General features: G+C 43.8%; 1 protein-coding gene across 4 annotated transcripts in view; it reads right to left on the reverse strand.

The window, feature by feature from the left end:
• Positions 1–20,481, reverse strand: part of ABCA1 (ATP binding cassette subfamily A member 1) — a 99,827-nt gene that overhangs the window by 46,572 nt on the left and 32,774 nt on the right. For all 4 annotated transcript variants that reach the window (XM_074857165.1, XM_074857164.1, XM_074857167.1 and 1 more), the window contains one exon: positions 5,307–5,428. In XM_074857165.1, the coding sequence (XP_074713266.1) occupies positions 5,307–5,428 (122 nt within the window). The remainder of the gene's footprint in view (positions 1–5,306; positions 5,429–20,481) is intronic.

Below are 20,481 nucleotides of genomic sequence, written 5' to 3' on the forward strand. Positions count from 1 at the left end.
GTCTGGCAAATGTATGTGAAGGGCAAAAGACCCATGTTCCAAACTCAGATATATCTGCCAGCCACATTTTCCTGTGCTGTTCTGGATCAAGATCACCTTCTTCCTTAGCTCTGAAGATCTCTTTACTAACTGCTGAGAGTTTTGGCAGATAATGTATCAGTGAAAAAAAATTATCTTACAGGCTGCAACAAGAGGTAGGATCCTAAAGTCTTTCAGAGGCATATTTTACTTAAGGTTTACTTGCCAATAATGTTTCCTAATGCACAAGCAACCATTTTATGAGAGAAATGGAAACAATCACTCTGAATTATCACCAGTCCATTTCAGACATCATGGCCTAGTTTCTTTTCATAAGGTCAGTTGCAGGATTTAGGTGTGCTGAACATCAAACAAGTACATGTCAAACAGGTGCACACTTCATAAAGGTTATAAACACAAGGAAAATCTAGATTCTTCCTTGAAAAAATTTTGTTTGCTTTAGGGCTAGTCAGAGGGAACAATTTTATTGTAAATGCACAGGTAACAACAGCTTTACACTTTATTTCTTCTTCCAGTTAACAGTTCCTGAATCACACTGGTAAGTCTGAAAATTTTCTTATTTTTCAAAACTAAAAGTGCATCAACAATCTGGGGGGAAAAAGTGCACTGTGTTCAGAAAACAAGCAGATGGGACTGAGAGAATAGAGAAAAGATTTATAATGCAATTATTGTGCAAGCCTTTAACTTTAGTCTGCATCCATATGCCAAAAATATGATGTTTCCATGCTGCACACTCAGCTGAATAAATCTGATAGCTCTTGCATCCTTTTGAAAAAGTTTGGGTGTTTTTTTTGCAAGCAGAGATACTACCACCATCGCAGCCATGCTGAAGAGGGGATATCCGTGTGGCACTAGAATGACACTCAGGAGACCCAGGATGAGTCTAAAGCAGCTTCCCTGGGAGGACATATAGAAAACTAGCTGCACTAGTTGTACTGTTTTGACTACTTGTACTGAGGGAATCCAGCCTCCTCAGCCAGAAGACAGAGACTGGGAGAATGACTCCCCCCGCATTCCAGGAGACAGTCAGTGACCTACTGCATCACATAGACACACACAAGTCTATGGGACCAGATGGGATACACCCAAGGGTGCTGAAGGAGCTGGCTGGGGTGCTCGCCAAGCCGCTTTCCATCATTTACCAGCAGTCCTGGCTGACCGGAGAGGTCCTGACAGATTGGAAACTGGCCAATGTGACGCCCATATATAAGAAGGGTCGGAAGGATGATCCGGGAAATTACAGGCCTGTCAGCTTGACGTTGGTGCCCAGGAAGCTGATGGAGCAGCTCATCCTGAGTACCATCACACAACACGTGCGGGACAACCAGATGATCAGGCCCAGTCAGCATGGGTTTATGAAAGGCAGGTCCTGCTTGACAAACCTGATCTCCTTCTACGACAGGGCGACCTGCTTATTGGACAAGGGAAACGCTGTGCATGTTGTCTACCTTGACTTTAGTAAGGCCTTTGACACCATTTCCCACAGCATTCTCCTGGTGAAACTGGCTGCTCGTGGCTTGGATGGGCACACGCTTTGCTGGTTAAAACAGTTAAAAAACTGGCTGGATGGCCGGGCCCAAAGAGTTGTGGTGAACGGAGTTAAATCCAGTTGGCAGCCGGTCACGAGTGGTGTCCCCCAGGGCTCGGTTTTGGGGCCACTCCTGTTTAACATCTTTATTGATGATCTAGATGAGGGGATCGAGTGCACCCTCAGTAAATTTGCAGATGACACCAAGTTGGGTGGGAGTGTTGATCTGCTCAAGGGTAGGGAGGCTCTGCAGAGAGATCTGGACAGGCTGGAGCAATGGGCTAAGGCCAACTGGAGGAGTTTCAATAAGGCCAAATGCCGGGTGCTGCACTTGGGCCACAACAACCCCCAGCAGCGCTACAGGCTTGGGGAGGAGTGGCTGGAGAGCTGCCAGTCAGAGAGGGACCTGGGGGTGTTGATTGACAGCCGGCTGAACATGAGCCAGCAGTGTGCCCAGGTGGCCAAGAAGGCCAATGGCATCCTGGCTTGTATCAGCAATAGCGTGGCCAGCATGGACAGGGAAGGGATCTTACCCCTGTACTCGGCACTGGTGAGGCCGCACCTCACCAGTTTTGGGCCCGTCACTACAAAAAGGACATTGAATTGCTCGAGCGTGTCCAGAGAAGGGCAACGAAGCTGGTGAAGGATCTGGACCACATGTTGTACGAGGAGCGGCTGAGGGAACTGGGGTTGTTTAGTGTGGAGAAGAGGAGGCTGAGAGGAGACCTCATTGCCCTCTACAACTACCTGACAGGAGGTTGTAGAGAACTGGGGATGAGTCTCTTTAACCAAGTAATAAGCGATAGGACAAGAGGTAATGGCCTCAAGTTGCACCAGGAAAGGTTCAGACTGGATATCAGGAAGTATTTCTTTACAGAACGGGTTGTTAGGCGTTGGAATGGGCTGCCCAGGGAGGTGGTGGAGTCCCCATCCCTGGAGGTGTTTAAGAGTCGGGTTGACATAGCGCTGAGGGATCTGGTGTAGTTGGGAACGGTCACTGTTAGGTTAATGGTTGGACTAGATGATCTTCAAGGTCTTTTCCAATCTAGATGATTCTGTGATTCTGTGAAAACCAGTCTCTCCCAGTGCTTCAGTGCTCACTCAAAAAAGCAAAGGTGAACAATCCTTCCACCATCCCCTGTGTCTGTCCACCTTTTTCACTCATATTTTAAGCTCTTTTGGAGAAAAGCTGATCTTTCCAAACATAGTGAGTTCCATCACATGTGATCCTAGAACAAAGGCCCTGCCTACCTGCCCCAAACTAAAATACCCAGTCACACCAAGTCAACTGTCTGTAACCATGTCAAGTCATCTTATACCATGGTGTTTTCAACAGGCAAATATATTCTAAATGACAAGTTATGTCCCCTAAGGACTCTCAAAATCCCAGGCTCATGTCTAAAAGCAGTCACCGGTGACTGTTTTCTGCTCACAGGTCACACTGTTCTCTCCTGGGACTGTCCCTGCTGTACAGAACAGGGACATTCATTCCAGGCAGCATATGCCCTGGCTGTTACTATTTACTCCTCACTGCCATTCAACATGCCATGCTGCAGCCCTGGCCCAGGAACTTATTGTGCCCCTGCAGTTTTTCACTAGGATAGGACCTACTCCTGCCATCCAAGCCACATTACAGCTGTCTGGCTATGCCTGGACAATGGCAGCATACTAGACTTGATTAGATAGCTACCCTCCCCACTGTTGATCCAGGCTCCTTTCAATCCCAACAGACACCCTTCTGAGCACACCTACACTAGAGAAATGCAAGGTTGAGCCTCTCTGCCCCAGGAAGCAATGTGCCGACCAAGACAAGGCTTTGGCCATTTTTCTGTATTTGCACTGTGTTCAGTATGCTGGATACATGGACCCTGCTTGGCATGCTGAAGTACTGTCACTACAGTAACACCAGTGAACAACAGTCCCATCTCCTTGGCGATTTCAGTTCCTTGCTTGCAAATTGTAACTTCTGGGCTTGCTGAACAATCACAGGACACTAACAGACTTCAGGAGAAGGTTCATTTGCTGTGAGAGGTTTGCATACTCTGAACAGGCCCTTCTATATGACCTTGTGAATGAAGCTGTGACCCACTCATACAGTCAGAGACCAAACAACTATTGCCTATTAACACTGCAGTCACTGCTGCAGCTCAGTAGTGAGGTCAGATCTTCACCCCAGATCTCCAGCAAAATCAAAGGGGTCCATTTTGTGACTCAGATAAAGTAATCTTGCAGGAAGAGAGAGCTCTGCCTCTCAGTTATTATCTGTATTAGAAAAGTGCTCAAAGAAAGATTTGGTGGGCCACTTCCCTCCTCTGCAGCATACTGCCGTGTTGCTTAGATTAGCTCTTCCTGCCATCCCAGAGCACAAACCACTGCTAAGACTATACAACTCCCAGTTTCCTGGCAGAATGAGCACAAGAATTACACAAACAAGAACAAAGCTTAACGCATTCAAGCAAGAACTAGCCAACTGATTACTTCTTTACCACCCTTTAGATACATTATGTGGGTAAAATCTAAGCTTTCTCCTTCCACTGGCTTTGCCATATACAACCAATATAATATGGCAGTCGCACGACTTAAGTCAGAGCTAGCTTTTTTGCCTCTTTGAATATCTTTCTGCCTTTCCATCAGCTTAGGGAGAATGACTATGTTGTTGTTGCTGAAGCCTTCTAGTTATCCTTGCAGAACTATCTGTAGCACGATTCTGTTTTAATCTATCATGAATTTCAGGCAAATTAGTTTCAAGTAAAACAAAACCTGCAGCCTAAAATGGGTAAGATTTTTTTTCCACTTTACTTCTTTTTAGTAGAACACATCCTTAACTTGTAGGATTAAACTGCACTAAAACAGATGGCTTGATAGAATTCACTGAAGAATGAGACAATGCATGTGAAGGGGGACAGCATCTGTAATTACATGAAAACAAAGTCTGAAAGGACTATTATTCAGCTCCACTTCAAAGAAAAGATCTGATCTGGAGTTGGGAAGCAGAATGGATTTCCTCCTCCTTCTGCACATCACCTTTTGCACTGCTGAAGCAACCAGTTCTGACTTCTGCATTAGAAAGGATGCTGGTGGACTAATTCATTCAGCCTAGCAAAAAACATGTTCTGAGCTTAACAACGGCAGACAGCTGTCCCAAGACAGGGGCTCCAGCCCACTGTCACTGCTGTCTCTGTTTATGAAGGCAATCATGGGAGCACTTAGGAGTTTCATCTAAGATCAGGACTCTCTTGTACTACACAATATACAAGTTTACTGTCTGTCTTGAAGAGCTGGCCACAAACTGAGAAGCATGCCTCCTTCCACTGCACAAGAACCTAAGGCAGAGCAACACAAAGAAACTCCGCTCCAGTCCATGCTGAGTGACCAACCAACCACCCCACTTTTATTTCTAATCAAAGTAAAACAGTTCGAACACCACTAGCAACCTAATTAGTGTTTCATTTTGGTTAAAAAAAAGCAGGAAATAAGAAATTCGGTTTAGCCTGAAGGGTATGAGGCTACTTTCTTATGCAGATCAAAACATTTGCACATGGGTCTCAGCATCCTTTTACAGCTTACAAACACATAAAACAGTAAATTGAAAGCAAGAGGGAAGAGAGGAGCAGGGATTACATTTTCCTCTGTGTTTGTACAACACCTAGCACACAGGGGTCCTGCACTGCGGATCTTGCTACTATGATTAAACAAACAATAGACATGCATTATGTTAGTCATTGAAAGTGCTCTTTACCCGCTGGAGGTTGACCTCTGCATCCAGTAGCTCCTCCACTGTGGATGATGGCATGGACACATTATAATGGAGGAAGTCTGAGAACGTCTCATTGTCAACCAGGAAATCCCGAAGTTTCAAGTCTGCAAAGTAACAAAACAGGCAACATTCTGGTCAGGGCAAAGCCAAAAGGAAACTCATGTGAGAGCCCTGAACAGGAAAAGCAAAGCTGACAAATGGAGGAGACGGAATTACACAAACCACAGCACAAAGGGAGAAAAGGAGCTGCTGGCAAAGTGCTCTGAAAACTTGGCAGCTTTCAGAGATGTCAGTCCATGATGTCTTGATCTCAAAAAAATAAAGAACCTTTAAGAACAACTCTCTAACATCATTGCTTCAGCTCAACTTGCACATACATGCACAGAAGAAGCAAGCAAGGTACAGCAAGCTGCTCCCCTGATCTAGGGTGAAACCTACCCTAGCATTAGCCTTGCACAAAGATTCAGCTTTACTTAATCCCTGTGTTGTTACTGAACACGGGACTGAGCTAAGGAATTTACTAATCTGTATTTAATTATGTTAATAGTAAATGTACTCATTACCATAGATTTCCAAGTTTGACATATGCAGACACAGATATGATACAGAATCACACACGCATCTAGGAAGCAAGCTTAACCATGCAGCAGAATTTCTGGAAATGCTCTTTAACTCCCATTTTTTCCCCAAAAGCTTCACCTTCTGAAGCTACTGGTGTTTCAGTTCTTGGCTTTAAAGCAAATTCGTATCACTATCACAGAAGAGGGGAGACATCTGGAAACTGTGATCCAGGTACACTATTAAAGTTCACAAACCCGAAGCTTAAGCAACTGACCCTCACACTGTTTTGGGTTGTTTTGGTGTTTGGTTTTTTTTTTAAGGAGAGAGAGGACAATTCTATCTTTACTATGCTTAAACCAGCAACTATGAAGAAAGTAGCTACGCCAGAAGGAGCTGAGCATAAGTCTCATGGGATTTACTGGGGTGAAGATTTCCAGGCTAAGCCAAGCCAGCCGGTGTCACACTGCTTTTTCTACTCCAGGAAGAGAGGATGCAGCCCATGGCAAACGGTGGAAAACGATGAGATCTAAAGGGAAAGTAATGCAAGAGAGCCCCAAGAGTTCGTACCTTCTCCCTCCTATAGGGAACAGCTGTAACAGAACATTTTTTTTTCCCCTCTTCCGTGTTTTTTGCTTAGCTTGGCGGGTGATACCCTCAAGAAAGCCCAACACCCAGGAAAAAGCATGCTGAGCACGCAGGGTGCCACCGGTGGTAACAGAGAGGCTGGTGTCCCGGGTGTCACTTCTGCTTCCCCGGGCCTAAGAGTGGCAGAGCAGCAGCGAGGGGAGGAAACCACACGCTGTGCTCTGGCCACACGAAGCACACAGGGGTTACTGACGGTCATTGCTCCCTCATCTACATATCCAGTTACAAATTCCCTGTTGCCTTTTTGTTCCACACGAAAAAGTAAATCACCCCCCTCTGCTGAGGCGACACGGAGGTTACTCTGGGACAAAAGCTTCTCCCTTGTCCTCCTCCCTTCCCCCCAGCAGGACCACTCAGCAATATACCACTTTTGACCACAGTGTGCAGATACCCCACTGCACCCTGTCACCAAAATCAACCCCCATCCTTTCTCCCAGCCGGGAAAATTAGAGGAAAAGAGCTGGATCCTGCAATAACATAGAAAAGTCTTTTTTTTTTTTTTTCAGCAGAGGCTAAAGCACCCTGCTTCACCACAACTTCAGGAAAAGTTCCCTCCACCCTGATGCCTTGGTGACTTCCCAAATGTGCACAACTCCCCAAACACTTCTGCAGCTTGTTTATTTTTTGTTGAGATCATCAACAGTTCAGAAACTCAGATGGACAAAGGGGTAGCTGGCTGAAGGCACACTGGCATGCAGAGATCGGATGTTTGCAAGCTTTTTCATTTAATCTGTCCTCATTTAGAATATTTTTAAAGTTCCTCTTAAAGGGCCACACACCTCTTAGAAAAAACATAACCAAGCAATAATTCTCCAACTTTTCTGTTTCCTCATTGCTGTTTTGCTTTTGGGTTTACCTAGGCTTTTTTGTTTGGGGGTTTTCTGCCACATGGAAGCAGGATTTTCTTGGTGGGGGACATATTCAATAGGTAATTGCAGGAAGGCAACCTGAACTACATTGGGATTCCTGCTGGCCTGTCCGTAATAATGATGGCAAGTAACAGAGAGCCTGCCATCTTCCACAGCTGTAATTAACCAGCTCAGCTTTAACAGGGCATTTCTCCCTGCCTTTTTATCATGCCAAGCATCTTCAGACTTGCTCAGCACTAGAATTTGCTGAAAATAGAAGCTGCCTTCCAAGGCAACTGCTACAATGTCTGAAGGAGTTTTCATCATCATTTGGAGGAAAACACAAAGGGAACAGAACGTAAAGTTACCAAAACTGCTTGTGGAACAATGCTTGACTTCCAGACAGCTGGTCATGAACCTGTGCTCGCAGGTCATAACCGTTATCTGCCCAAGACCACACATGGAAGTGCTAGGAGACCAAGAGACTGAATCCCAACACATGGTCTTGCTGCAATGCCCTAAGCAAATAGCCAGCCTCTCCTACCACGCATTTTCTCCCCCACCCCATCTGGTCCTACTTGAAGCACTTGTGGCTCTGTCTTACACAATCCCCCTCAATCATGGAGGCATGCATAATGACTTGCACATGAAACCACAGAGAAGTACCAAACACTGCAATCAATCTAAATTCCTGCCCTGGATACTTCCAGAAGATAAGAGTTAATAGAGATTTCCTCTTGAAAACAGCCATTCTCCTCCAAGACTGCTTGCCCTCTAGGGCCTAAGGAAATTCAAGAGCATTAGTTAAAAGAACTCCTCCAAAAATAGAACACAAAAGAAACAGGCAAGTCTTTTGAAGGTTAATACCAAGCTTACCCAGTAATACAAACATTTGGAGTAGAACAACACATTTTACAACCAGAGACCTACTACTCAAGTATCTTCCTGCCATAAAAGCTCAGACACACCATCAAGTTATTCAGAAAACGTGAGGTAAACTGTGTCAGCTCAAACATGATTTAACTTGTGCATCTTCTCTCACACTTGAGACTAACCAAAAGCATTGGTATGGTCAGCTATTGCAAGCTGGCTGGCACAGCGTAATGCAGCTGCAGGTCTGGACAGCACATCAGGGAGAAGTCTCTCCCCATACTTTCACCGACATGGACATGCAGCCTTTCCTTACCTCTCCTATTCATCTTCAACAGAAAACCAGGGGAGCAGCAGTCCCACAGGTTCCCCTCATCACCAGCACAGCGTATGGCCTCCTGGTCAAAACCTCAGGTCCCAGCGACCAAGACAAGCCCCAGGCACAAATGTGGAGATGAACTTGAGGTCAGACTGAGCAACCACCCTCAAAGACAGTCTTGCAGTTTAAACCTGGCCAGCAGCCAAACACCACACAGCCACTCGCTCATGCTCCCCTGCCTGGGGGATGGGGGAGAGCATTGGAGGGATAAAGGCAAGGAGATTCATAGGTTGACATAAAAACAATTTAGTAATTGAAATAACATAAATAATAATAATAGAAAATACAAACAAGTAATGCACAGTGCAATTGCCAACCAATGCCCATTCTGCTCCCAGCTAGCAATCTCAGAGAAAAGAAGATCCCAAAACCACAATCCCAGAAGTGAGAGAGCACTTCCTGGCCAACCCTCATCTATATACTGAGCAGGATGTTATATGATATGGAATATTCCATTGGCCAGTTTGGGTCCTCTACTCTCTCCCAGCTTCTTGTGCACCTGCACATTAGCAGGACATGGGAAATTGAAAAGTCTTTGATTCCTTAGCAACAACTACAAACATCAGTGTATTATCAACATTTTTCTCATGCCAAATCCCATGCTGAATCCAAAACACAGTATTATTCTAGCTACTAAGAAGAAAAATTAGCTCTATCCCAGTCGAAACCAGAACAGACAGGCAGATCTCATGTGAACCATCTTGCTGCTTCAGTGGTGGGATGAATGCCTGCAGATGAAATACTGAGGTAGCCTGTCCTCATGGTAGACTTGATCCCAAGGGAGAAACAACACAACATGTAGACAGAGCCTTTGCTTATAAAGCATGCAAATAATCCCCACTAACAGCAGGCCCAGTGGGGCTGAAATGCTTTCGTTCTGCCTAACTCCAGCTCGGGCACTATATGGCAAAACAGGAGACAGTCCCCATCCACATGAAACAAGCAGGAAAAGTCCATTTCCTATGTGGGGCAGGCAGAATGGTCTTTCCTATGGTCATGTAAGGAAGCCTCCAGCAGAACCAAGAGCTCCCAGAGCTGAAAGTTTTGTGCCTAACCACAAAACCACCCTTCCTCTCTGAAGTCACAGGTCAGGATTAGACAATCGCATGTGGCATTTCACAGATACTGACTTTGTGACAGACACAGCTGTCCTTCATTTCCAGACAGTTCAAACCAACCTTGGGGGCTGAATTCTGGACACGGAAACCAGCAACTTATGATTTTCAGATTGCAGAGCATCTCCTACAGGACTGACACACTGTTTTAAATCTTCAAGATTTACATTTTCCTGACAGCTCAACCTTTTCCAGCACCTTCATGCCTGAGCACAGAGCTAGGCCAGTCATTCCTTGCTTGAGAAATCAAATCATTGTGACAACAGAGAAAAAAAACCCAACCCTCTCATGAAGTTCAAGACAACTAGTAAAGAATAACAGAACCTCCACACATCCTACACTACTGGTTAAATTGAACAGCAAAACAAAAAGTGTTCATTATAAAAAATAGCAAGTCGGTGCTGTGTGGTCTCCATTCCATGCAGGTCAGAACTGAAGCACTGATTGTGCAGTGAAGAAAGTGTCCATGGTCCATAAATTCTCCACAGCCAGAGGTTTTTAGCATCCTCATTCTAGAAACACATCCCTGGTTACTTTCACAAGCTTAAAAGGTGGCTCAGTGCAGGAAAGAGCAAGAGAAACCACAGCCTGGAAACAGTTTTAATTTGATCTTACTACAAGTATGACCATGACAGGTCCCAAAGTAAGCAGTGACCATTTCCACAATACTGGGAAGATCCACAGACAAGTGGGACAAAAAAGCCTGTGGAGACAGGTTACAGAGCAAGACTGTTCTCCTCAAACTTCTCTCCTATTCTTTCTTGCTTCACTTGGAAGCACAGAGGGCTCATACCTTCCTCCATAAACTTAATGGTGCAGCATCTTTTAAAACTAAACAATAGGGTAGAAAAACAAAACCCCACGGAAATTGTGGCTACAGTTTTCATATCCTGAACACTGTCTTCTAAAAATAAAAGGCACGCAAGTGGTATTTCAACATATCTCAATCCACCGTAGAGTACAAAGTTCACCAGGTCTGACTTCAATTTGTGGGTTTTCTGCCCAAAGGGTTTGTGCCCATAATGTACAATAAACCAGATTTTTCAGCCAGTTTAAAACTAACAAGCTCAGTGAAAGCTATGTGACAGTTAGATCTACTATTCACTTCCCAGCTTCACATGCCCTAAGTCCCTACAGAGAACTGGGTGAAAGAAGGGGGGAAAGAGTATTCACACCATAAATTAATTCAGAAGCAAAGAGGAAAGCAGGGCAGTGTGTCTCATCTACAAACATGACTATCTTCAGGGGATTCACTCCTTACTGATAGAACATGCAAGGCAGAAAACAACTATGTTATTTTCTGCATATACATTTCAGTTGGAGGATTTACTAGTCTTTGGCTAAGCCTGTCTTCCTCACAGCCAAGCATCAAGGCAAAGGAGAAGCTGGTGTTAAATTATGACCCTTTATTTCTCAGAGACTTACTCACAGGGCAACCCAATCATTTTCATAACAGCAGCATTAAGGCACCACAGCAAGATGAAATAGTGACACAGGACGGGGTATGAGAAGCTTTAGCTTTGTTCTTTAGAGTCAGCAGGTTTCCACAAGTGCCTGAAGAAGACCAGACAGACAAGTGGGCTCCCAGCACAATACAGTCAGAGGCACCTGTCTCCACCAGTTAACAGAATGAGCAAAGCAAAGCAAAGGAAGAGGGCCAAGTGAGCAAACAACACAATTTTCCTCTCCCCACACAAAATGTTGAGATTCACAGCTCCCAGTTGCCCACTCAGGTAAAACCACATTTCTACAGCAAGGGAGGCGGGTGTGCAGCACCTCCGTAGCACTCATGCAAGGCCAGCAACTCAGATACCCATGCCAGACTGACTGTACAGCTGCCTGTCAAGCTTGTGCAACACACTCCACAGTGCCCAGGCACAAGCTGAGGACAAGGTCAAGAGGCTCCCCAGTCACACAGGGCTGCCTCACCCAGGGCATCACTCTTCACCAGTGATACTCCCAGCAACAGGAGTTTTTGCAAGAAACAAGCACATGAAGGAGCTGAAGCTGAGACCAAGAGGTGAAGCTCCAGCAGCTAGAGCATTGTGACCACTACAAGGACTCTGGCTAGAAACCTGCCTTAGCTTTCAGCAAACTCTCACACAGTGAGAGGACCAGGGCAGGCAAACCCAATGCTGATGCAGAATTACCTCATATACTGGGATTTGGTATTAATTTTTCAATGCAGCATCTGGGAAGTATTCCTCAGGAATACCTGATGGGTGCACTTGAACACCTCAACTGATTTTTATACTCATTACCAATCACTGTGATTTATAGACATAAGGTGTTTGAAGCTACTTTCCATAAAATTAAAAATGGGCTTTCAAACAAATTCAACACCGGTATTGAAGACGGAATGACTTGTGAATTGACAATGATCCAGAGGAAACAGTGATCTAATGCTGAAGCTTGTTACAGCATTGTACCCTACTGAGCCAATGACCCCGATCTACAATGTGAAAAGCAAACCTTTCAGATGCACCAGTGCTGGGCTTGGCAAGGCAGCAAGTTTTCATCTGCCCTCATTATATTCCTAACTTTGGACAACATGTCCAGAAAGCATAATAAAATAACATTTTAAGTCTTTTCTTTTTTTAAAGCAATTACTATGTTTCAGTTTTCCCTTCCCTATAAGGCACTCTTCCCCCTGTGTGGTGGGAACAGCTCTCAGAGCTGCTTGTACTCCTAATGATACTGGCAAGAGCTATAACTGTCCTCTGCCCAAGTTGGACAGCTGTACCCTGACTTGCTGACAAGAAATCGAGCAGCTCAGCAGGTCTGTTGTTCAGGATCAGCTAGTGTGAAAATACAAGCCTAATATGCATGCAGTTGAAGTGCTGTTCCTTCTGCAGCCATAGCTTGACCTGTTTTTATGGTAGGCTACAGCTCTCAGCTCTGTGTCCATCAGACAGGTAACGGTGCTGCCTCCACAGACATTAGATAACACCCAAGTGTGCACCCACTTAACCAGAGCCCATCATCATGTTTGCCATGCCAAATGGTGATGCAAGTAGAGAAAAGGCAGCCTTACATCCATCTCCAGCAGCTAGGATCTCTCCTGGGAGAAAAGGAAACGTGCAACAGGCCGCGGCCTTCCCTCTCATCTTGGGACTGCAGACACTAGGACCATCTCTATTGCACTACAAGTCACCATTTTTGCTTAGAAGAGCTTTAAAAATAGCCGCCAGCACAACCACTCTGGCAGAAAGCACAGCCAACACTGTGTACCGGTGCATGCGCAAGTGACCAGTTCTTGGTTCAGCTTCACTGGGGGTATGTTGGCTTCAAGGATGCAGAGCCCATTTAAACCAGCTGAGATCCCACCTCCAACCTGCAAGGGAGGTCAGCAGGAAACACAAGACTCATACCTCTCTTTGGGTAGTACTTGGAGTCCCAAATGCCATCAGGCCCCCTTTCTTGACACACATGACAGACTGCATCAGAAAGCAAAGACACAAAGAGGTGCAGAAGCAAAAGCCACAAGCTGGTCACCAGCAGTCCTGCCAGCAAATGAGTCTGCAGAGTTTCTGTCTATGAAGGGACCCACCCAACCACGTCCCTAGCCGCTGTCTAACACCATCCCTAGTCACTGTAACACCACAGAAGAGATACTCCAGCTTCTTCCCCTGCTGCAAGCCAAACTCTATTATCAGCAGACAACTGTGAAATACAGCCTGCCAGTGAAAAATTGAAAAAAACTTATTCAGGCTTTTAACAGTGCAAAAAATTTAGCAGGCTTAAAGGAAACATCCTAAGTATCTCCACTGTGTTGCTTTAAGCAGCAAATCTCAAGCACAGCTCCAAATCGCATGCAGTTCTAACTGATTGAAAGTTCTCCTGCTATTTTTCACAAAATAAGGACAAACTTTAAATTTCTCAGCCTTTGATTTGGTTTATCAGCCACAGACATGACAGACCTCAGATCTGACCAGATACAATACTTCATTACTGCAACAAAATTATTTTCAGGAATATATTTAAGTGTATACAGAACACATTTAGGGCTGGTACAGGCAATGGAGAAGGTGTCTAAAGATCAAATCCAGCTCAGAAAAAGAGAAGTCCTTCTAAAGAGTCAGAAAATAAGTGTTATGATTGGATTTTGACTGCACTAGAAACATTATGCCTTAAATAACACACAGATTTTAGATGTTTCAAAACATCAACTCAGCCATGGTGAAATACATTAAAAAAATCAGACTCGAAACAAGAGCCATGGTCACATCCAGCCACATACCACTATTCTAATGGCAAACACTGGTGTGAGCATACAAGGAATGACTTTATGCTATTAAAAAGCATGGAGTTAAGCAGAAGTTGAAAGTATGAGCTGTGACCAAGGAGGACCCCATTCAGAATTCCTCATACTTGAGCAAGTGACCTTGAATTCAGTGGAAATTCAAGTCACAGGAAAAAACAGGACTGGACATTTTAATCAAATGACCATTACTAACAGCAGAAGGGTTTTCATGAGCTGGCTACATGAGCATGCATCTGGGAGACTGCTGGTTCAAGTGCAAAAGGCACCTACCTATATCAGAACGATTTCTAAACCCCCAAACAAGCAGACAGAACCACCCCACCCTCCAAGTATCATGTTACTTGAAATTTATCACAGCACCAGTTTGAAAGGCTCCATCCACAAAACTGGCATGGGTAGTGATGAACCTCAAGTGGCAGGCAGAATTGCACAGGATCAAAGCACCCTGACTGTCCTGTACACATATTTGTGTCACCTTACATAGAAAAGCTGATGAGAAAAAAGACACACCTCCCTTGGGTGTGAAGCCTCACTCTGCCACAGCTCCCTTCCTCTCATCACAGATTCAGGGAACCTGACTCACACCTGACTTTTTTAACACAGTATCAAGTCTGCAGTCAGCAGATCATAGTGGCTTTTGCTTGCCCTATGTTCACAAGAAGACCTGTCACATCTGGATTTAGTGTCAAATCCTAATGCCCCTCATCTAGCACACAACAGAAGAAGCCACCTCCAGAACAGAGGGTCAAATCAATTCAAGAGGTAGCAAAAAATGCTGAAGATGAACAAGGATAAACCAATCATTATAGTCCAATTAGTTTAAGCAGAAATACTGTCTACTTATGCTGAAAACATACCTACATCTAAATTAATTCAAACTCCCATGACTGCTCCCTGTGTTTCAGTTTAGTTGGTCATTGGGAAGTTATCCTTATAGATAGTAGCTTGTTTTGCTTTTGAGACTCAAATCCAAAGGAAGGGGGGGGGGAAAAAAGTAAAAATCAAGCTTCATCACTAAAACAAGAGAATGTTTTTTCTGCCTAGTTTAAGGCAACCTTTGCAACCATTCAGCCCCTTCACTAGTATAAATCTGACTGTTGAGCAACAGTGCTTCAAAATAGTTAAAGAACTTTCTCAATCTTTAAGGAAGACTGAAAAGCAAATGCTTAGTACATATGGACTGCTCAAATTCACATGAAGTCTTGGCTAGAGATCATGGCTATTGTATCCTAAGTGCAACGTTATACTGCTGGTCACATCAGGATGCTCCCAACAGACTCTGCCTTGGTAGTCTGAGGAGCTCATCCTTCAGCATGGTGTTCTTCTGGACTGTCAATATGCTAACCATTCCTTCCCTTCAATACTGATATAACTTGCTGGCTGAAAATACACCTTGGAGTACTTGCATCAGTGTCCACTGTGTTTTATATCGAGGACAGGGGTAGTACTAGTAGACACAGAAAAGAACAGCAGCTCTCATTGGTTTAGAAACTGGATCCTGTGTACCAGAGTCCCAAAGCAGTGCAGTTAACCTGAAGAAAGTTGAGTGTGTACTGCTGAAGACACCTTCTGCATTATCTATATGGATGCACTGGTAAAATTCTTTGCACTTTCTTCAGGTAGAAGTGAAAGATAACATGTAAAGGAAGGAAAGGGACCAGGCAGGTGAAGACACTTGTGGTCTCAAAGGGCTACTCCATTGTAGTGATTTCTCTGGCTTTACAGCACACCTTTCTCACCTGCTGGGCAGTGGGCAAGTACGTGAACAGAGCAGGGTAGTAACATAGGTGAGCAGGGGTATCTGATGGCTTGTCATCATACAGCTCTGCTTTTGCTATGAGGAAAGTTGTTGGGACAATGCACTTTCATGTCCACATCTCGTCTCACATGGCAAAGCACTTTTTTTTCCCTACTGTTCTGAAGCAGCATTTTGTCGGGTGTGTCCTGGTTTTGACTGGGACAGAGTTAGTGTTCTTCCTAGTAGCTGGTACAGAGCTGTGTTTTGGATTTAGATAATAATGTTGGTTACACATTAATGATTTAGCTGTTGCTAAGTAGCTCTTCTCCTAAATTAAGGAGTTTTCAGTTTCCCCTGCTTTGCCAGCAAGCGGGTATACAAGAAGCTGGGAGGAAGCACGGCCGGGACAGCTGATCTGAACTAACCAAGGGGATATTCCATGCCATAGAACATCATGGTCAGTATAGTAAACTCAGGGGAGTTGGCTGAGGGTCAAAATCACTGTTCCGGCATTGGTCAGCAGGTGGTGAGCAACTGCATTGTCCATCACTTAAGTTTTATTTCTCCCTATTTTTGTTATATTCCTTTTCATGAATATTATTATTACGTTCTATTGTTATTATTTTATTTTAGTTAAACTGTTCTTATGTCAACCTGTGAGTTTTACTTGGTTTTCATTCTCTTTCCCATCCAATTGGAAGGGGGGATGAGTGTGCAAGCAGCTGTCTGATGCTTAGCTGCTGGCTGGGGTTAAACTACTACAGGTAGATAACAGCTGCTGCTTTCCAAAGCAGCCAGTTGGCACAAGTCAGAACAAACACTCAGACCTGAGATACTGCTATCTTTGCAGTAAGCTTTGTCCCATCAGTAAATTCCTTTCTGACATATATGTATACTCAGTCACTCTCAGATATGGTCCAGTTATGTTTCCACTGCACTTGCTAAAATAGATGGAGAACTACAAGAAAAGGACCTCCTGAAATGTAATAGTTTATGCTTATTAAGTTCTGGCTGGTGCAGTCACGCAAACTTTTTGTCAGTGTCCATCAAAAATGCATCTAAGGACTAACCCTGGTAGTATTTAACTCTAAAACAAAAAAGATATGTTTGGAAGAACAGAAAAGTTTAAGAAAGGGAAAAAAAAGAACAAACAAACCACAAAACCCATAGGAAAGGGTCTTCATTTAAAATTCCATAAAAGGGTCTTTATTGCACCATCCTTAAAACTAAAACTAAATTAGAAAGGGAAGAAAGCTTTGGCTGTTTACAGAGTATGTGTGTCACAGATCACTCTGAATCTCCTCCACATATAGCTTAGCGCTGCCAGGTCAGCATAAAAAAAGCTAGGGCAAGATCTTCAGCTAATAGATGACCTACATTCCACTAAATTTTCAGAGCTACACCAGTTTTTCATTAGCTGAGGATTTCATGCTACACAGGCATAAGCAATATGTAGTTTTTAACAAGTTCAATAAGCACTTAATACATAAAAATATGCATAATTTTTTTATTCTGCACCTTTTGCATTTAATCTCAAAGGATTTTTACAGAATTTTGGAGTCAAAATATATGCAAAGTATGATACAAGCATAAAACCTGTAACCTGAACTAAAATCGCATCTCTAACAAGATACAACCACTACTTGATAAAAGACACAGCAACACCAAAAAAACCCTCAGGTTGGAAGTGAACAAACAGTAATATTCTTGAAGCTGCAAAGAAATCTAGCAACAGTTGGTAGAATATGTCGTTTGATTTTAGCCAGGATCCTGGCATTAACACTGATTTTATGACCAAAAATATTTACATAGAACAGCATCTGTTTCCCATGAAAAAGGCTGCCTACAAAAATTTAACTTCCAGGAATTTTCAAAAAATTCAGTCAAGCAGTGCTCTATTCTCTTGCCTGGGTAAAAATGAACTTTGATTCAACAACAACAATATTTCAAAGCCATCACCTTTTATTGCATCCTGACTACACTGAAAACCGCCACATCCTACTGTGTTTCAGAATGAGGGCTCCAGTTCCTTGGAAGCTGTTCATTTATTTAGCTCACAGGAATGCTGTAAAAATGAGGTAGTGAGTGTTCGCAATGCACACTGAAGTGTATTATTACTAGAGAAGGCTCCAAAGCTGATTAACTTGAGAGATATGGGAGGTCACAAATTAGGTGCTTCAGCGTCAGTACCAAGTCAGACACAGAAGTGTACAGGGCTTTTTCCAACTGTGACAATTTAATAACTGCCACTCTCATGAGAGCTCAGCCCCATGGAAATCCCCCAAGAAAGCTGAACTTTCCACCAGATAGCAGTGGTAGAGATTTCCTAAGGGACTACTAACACCAAGCTCAATGTGGAAAGCCTACCCTGCTCTCTCAACCAACCTCAGACCATAGCTTAAATAAACCAAATGCCATCTTCCACAAATCAGGCAATTTATTGAGATTGAGATTAGAATTCACTCAGAACAAATCTAGGAATTACGTCAGAGTGGAAAACAGAAAATAAATGCAAACTGAAGTTAACACTGAGCACAAGTTTTTGGCAACAGCAACATAATGCTGGTATTAGCAAGCTACACTGATAAGGTTCCATACAAAAGGAGGGAGGTAATAGGAGAGTGTGAAAGGTAATTGCTTACTTAACACTCTCCATTTTATTTGCTGGCTCAAACTAAAAACCAGTGTTGACTGACCAGGTTGAAGAGTTTTAGGAAACTGAAGAAAACACCCAGTAAAAAAACCCAGAACTTTTTAATACTGTCCTGCTTCTGCAGCACGTGTCAACATTACTTACACTGTGACAAGCACAGTAAGCAATTCTTGTTTTCTTTATCACTGTCTCTTTATCTAGACAAGTTAACAGCAAGATAAAAACAGTGCCTTTAAGGTAGAGTGATTTGGTATCTGTTGGAATAGTGCTTGTATCTACAATTAGCAACACAGCTATTTGCTTCCCTGCATGCAAACCATTAGCTGGCACCATCAGGTTAGCTGGTCTTACAAGTAATCAAATTGCTAGTGCAGTCCTTCACCAGTGCAGACCAGTGCTGACATGCTTGTGATTCTCCCTGTGTGTTTTTAACAGGGTTCATACAGTCTTCTGTGGTAGGATTCTCAGAAATACTTTGCTCAAGCTTCTGTCTGCACTGTACTAGGTGACACTACAGCAAGGCCAGATTTAACATAACACTGCATGGGTTTTTTCAATTCCACTTTCAAAGGGTTTTCAGTCTTTCCTTCTCACACACACCTACCTAGACTCCAAGCTGGCCTAATTCTAAACCTCTCACTTCAAAAGCATCTCAGCAGAAGGGAAGTTCAGACAAAAACCAGGCACCAAAGCCCAGTCCCACAGAATCAGAAGACAGCCACGCACATTATGCTGTATCTGTTTATCCATCTCAACCTCTAAGCAGTCATGTAATAATGCTGTTACAGACAAAGAAACCTCTGGAAGTTCATAGACAGCCCCATGGGAAACAGGTATGATTCTCCTGATAGCAGATTTAATGCTGCAGCAGACCTTTGTGCCTACACCTCTATCAACATCATTTCAACACTTCAACACTTCAGTCTCATCTTCAGCTTCAAAACGTTAAGGAAAGCAGAAGTAGACTCTACTGAAAGTGGTAACTGTGCAAATGTATAATTCATCAAATGTCATGCCATCTCACTATAAAAAGCTGTATGGCTAACTGCTTAACACACAACTTGGGACCCACACTGTCATAAAAAGTCTCTGACTTTGCCTCTCTCTTGACTGTCAGCCTCCCAGTTTCACTTTAGGACAGAAAAAGTAATGGACCCATTGGATTCACAGAGAGACTTTGTCCACTACCTGTAGTAAGGGACTTAAAGTGCCTTTCCAAGAATGTTTTGGAAAGGGTTTTCCAGAAGATCTGCAGTTGCCTGCACAACTTTCATTCACTTGGGTGGGGGTGGGGGGGGGATCTAAGGACACTCAAGTCTTTGCTCATGAGCCCAGTGATTTGAAGAAAAAAATAATTAGGCAAATGTGGGAAAACTACCATGTGCAACAATCTAACTGCCCAATCAACATGGCACAATACAAACACCTTTGTGCAATGCAAGTACCCAGTATTGGCAGCTTGTTCCACTTGCTCTATCTTGACAGACTGCATCTGACCAAAGCAGAAATCACACCAGTTCCCAATGCAGCCCCAGGTTCCCCTTCCTGGCTGGGTGCTTTGAGCTGGGAGGCAGCAGCATCCAGGAACGCCCTGGGGAGTTCTGCTAAGGGCTAACACAAAGTAAACCCATACTGAAAACACAGAGCTAAAGGCACCTTCCTACCCAACCCTACAGGTCACGATCTCTCTATTGATACAACAGGGCAGTGTTTTTGGCAATATTTTCCTCAGCCTAAAGAAAAGGCAAGGACTTGCACATCACTATGGAGCACAGTATCAGAGAACCCAGTTGTGTATTTATGTGCAATGGCAGTTGGTGTCTGCAGGTATTTTGGGGGTGAAGGCCACTTGGACATATAGTCTGTTAGTCCTTATTCTAGCCTGGCTGGTTTTTTGCTAGGATCCTTCCCAAGGGAAGTCAGGGAAGAAATCAGCTTAATTAGGAAGAGGTAGGCAGGTATAAAAATCAATTTGAATGTTTATCTTAAGGGAGTGGGATCATTTTGTTCGGCAGAAGACAGTGAGGAGTTAGCTATCAATTTAACATCATCTAGCAGATAATGTACAACATCCTGTTTCCCTG

This window comes from Strix uralensis, chromosome Z, assembly GCF_047716275.1.
Source record: "Strix uralensis isolate ZFMK-TIS-50842 chromosome Z, bStrUra1, whole genome shotgun sequence".
Taxonomy (NCBI): Eukaryota; Metazoa; Chordata; class Aves; order Strigiformes; family Strigidae; genus Strix; species Strix uralensis.